Source organism: Alligator sinensis, unplaced genomic scaffold (assembly GCF_000455745.1).
Source record: "Alligator sinensis unplaced genomic scaffold, ASM45574v1 scaffold502_1, whole genome shotgun sequence".
Lineage (NCBI taxonomy): Eukaryota > Metazoa > Chordata > Crocodylia > Alligatoridae > Alligator > Alligator sinensis.
This window is the reverse complement of record NW_005841896.1, coordinates 38,794-41,724: the sequence shown is the minus strand read 5'-3', so window position 1 is coordinate 41,724 and position 2,931 is coordinate 38,794. Positions and strand designations below refer to the sequence as shown.

General features: G+C 47.9%; 1 protein-coding gene across 1 annotated transcript in view; it reads left to right on the top strand.

The window, feature by feature from the left end:
- Positions 1-2,931, top strand: part of IPO7 (importin 7) — a 39,974-nt gene that overhangs the window by 25,301 nt on the left and 11,742 nt on the right. Inside the window, exon 19 of the mRNA XM_025197386.1 lies at positions 1,929-2,024. Within this exon, the coding sequence (XP_025053171.1) occupies positions 1,929-2,024 (96 nt within the window). The remainder of the gene's footprint in view (positions 1-1,928; positions 2,025-2,931) is intronic.

Genomic DNA, 2,931 nt, shown 5'->3' with positions numbered 1-2,931 from the left:
TTTCCCTCACCGCGCTCAGCCCCACGTTGTAACCCGGCCCCACTGCCAGGCTAGTAGCGGGGCTGGGTTACAAGCTGGTGCTAAGTGTGGGGAAGAGTGACTCCTCACTTGCCACGTGGCCAGTGCCCTGTGCTGCAGCCGCTAGCAACCCACCTGAGACTGCCTGTGCCTGCTCCAGACAGCCCTGAATGGGCTGCGAGTGCCTGCAGCAAGAAGCTCCAACCATGGGGTGGGCGAGGGGCCACTTTTCCCTATGCACAACACCAGCTTCTTCCCTGCCAACAAGCAGGGGGTCAGGGCTGAGTGCTGCCCCCCGCCTGTACCACGGGGCTGGGGGGGCGCTGGGTGTGGGTGGATGGGGAGCCAGTGGGAGCACGGGGCCCGCACTGGTGCCCCGGAGTTGGTGCTGGCAGGGCCCAGAGCAGGGTGGCAGGAGCGCGAGGTCCTAGCTAGCAGGGGCTCTGTGGAGCCGGGCCAGCTCCCCCCTCTCCCTGCTGGTGCAGCCCAGCCCAGCTCCATGGACCACTGCCAGCCTGCGTCCTGCTTTGGGCCCTACTGGTGCTGGCTCTGGGACATTGGTCCCAAGATGGTGACCAGGGGGCGGGGCACCTGTCAAGGGGTGGGACTACCCATGTGGCCCTCAACAGCCTGCCAAAACTGGGTAAGCGGCCCTCCGCCTGAAGTAATTGCCCACCCCTGGGTTAACTGCTTTAGATGTTAGTTTTTCTGATAAAAGATTACCCAAAGAACTTTGTGCGATTGCTTATGCACTCGCACATACCACTCTTCTACCCCACCCACATAATCATAAAGTTGGAGATGACCTAAAAGGTCATGAAATCCAACTGCCAGCACTGATTTAGGACTGGTTGTTCCTAAACCCTCCCAAACAGATGATTATCAAGCTTCTTGAAAATCTTAAGTGAGGGAGATTCTACAAGTTCCCTGGACAGTTTTTTCCACCGTCCTGTTTTTACAGTTAGGAAGCTTTTCCTGTGTTAAAATCTAAATTTGTTTTTCTCTATTTTAAACTCATTCTCTGCATAGTTCTGAAAACACAGTGCTCAAAACTGGACAGAGTGCTCCAGATGAAATCTAGACAGTGCTGAGTGGATTGGTACTCTTGCCTCCCCTGACTTGAACATCACGTTGCTGCTAATACAACTCAAAGATGCTTTTTTTTTTTTTTTGTGATGGCATGTTTCAGAGTGTGATGCTAAGTATTGTGATCCATGATAGCACCCAAATCCTTCTAGATATTGCTACTGCCAGTGTATTGTATTTGTTTTTTTGTCCTTTATACATAGTACATTACATTTGCTTGTGTTGAATTTCATGTTGTTTATAGCCTAGTTCTCTAATTTTTCAGTGAAATGCTGAATTTAGAACAGACCCCCACTTGAACCTAACTTGAATCTTGCCAGTCTGACATTGATCTGTTAAAAATTACTCTTTGCTTGAGGTTATTCAACCTCTTATGAACCCACCTAATTGTAATTTTCTCTAGTATACAGTTCTCCAGTTTGTGAGAAAATACAAATACTGTTTTTACTCCAGGTCTCTTGGTAGAAGGATGGTAGGGCAGGGTGGCGCCATAAAGACTTAAGTGCCACCCTGCCCTGCCTTCTGCCTGACTTCAGACTAGCAGTTAACCTTTTTCTCTCTCAAGTTCTCTTTTGAGCTTTATATTCAGCCCAAGTTGAGTTCAGATGCAAACATATGTATTTTCTCTGCTTATCAGTCTCCAGTTGTGATCCTAAACTTTGCTCTAGTTTCCTTTTTTTATTTATGCATTTTCTGTAATGGGAGTTGGTTTTAATGGCATTTTAATGAGGTCTTAATTGTTGATTAATCTGTTGAAGCATGAGTTTATAGAGAATGCCTTTTTCCTTCTTGCATAGAGTCTACAATAGTCTAATATTTTTCAGGTTCTTACAGGAGTTGCAGGAGAAGATGCAGAATGTCATGCGGCAAAGCTGTTAGAAGTAATCATTCTACAGTGTAAAGGGCGTGGCATTGATCAGGTTAGTAATAACCAGCTGCTTGATGTCTTCAAAGTTTTGTGATTAAGAAGGCATCATTGTCTAATGTGATTTGGTTAAATATTTTTTCCATGTGAGAAACCCTACTGCTTTAGTGAAACTAGGGCACGTCTGAGATCTTATACTGCAAACCTAGTGTTATGAAGCAGTTTTTGCCTCCTCTGATAGGGCAGAAAAAATGCATGCTATATACTCAGTCTCCAACAGTGCAGATACTACATATTCTACAGCATTTTCATAAGTGTGTGGGAGTATAGTTTTAGGAAAAGACTAGATCTTTTTAGCTGCTGAATTGTATGTTCTAAATTTAAATCTTGTGCACATGGGGAAGACCTAATGAGTCAAATACTAGACCAGAATGAAGTGTGAGATTGAAGCCTGTGGATTCCTGAGATGAACTGGCAAAAGGCTCTACTGTATTTACTTGAGTAGAAGATGAGGTTTTCCTCTCCATTAAACATGAGGGGGCACAACGCAGCGGAGGGCAGGGGTTAGAACTGGAGCTGCTGCCTGCCCCCCACTTCCTCTGCATGCCCAGTCACTTGTCCTCTGCAGCTCCTAATCTCCCCCTCCTTCCCAATGCCACCTTTCCTCTTCTCTCCCTTTCTGCCACACTCCTCCTTACCTTTGCTCCATGCCAGCAGACTCTGTCCTCGCAGCAGCCTGGAGTATGGAGCGTGTGCTCCAGCCTGGCCCTGTAGCAGCTCAGCAGTTCTCTGCTGCTATGAAGCTGGGCTGGGGCCATGCTCCATCCCTGCTACAGCCTGGGGCATGATGTTTGCTGGTGTGGAGCAAAGGTAAGTGCAGGGGAGGAGGCAGTGGGGCAGGAACCTGAGCCTGTGAGGGGCAGATGCAGTGGGGTGGGGGGGGGCAGGGAAATGGGGTTTTG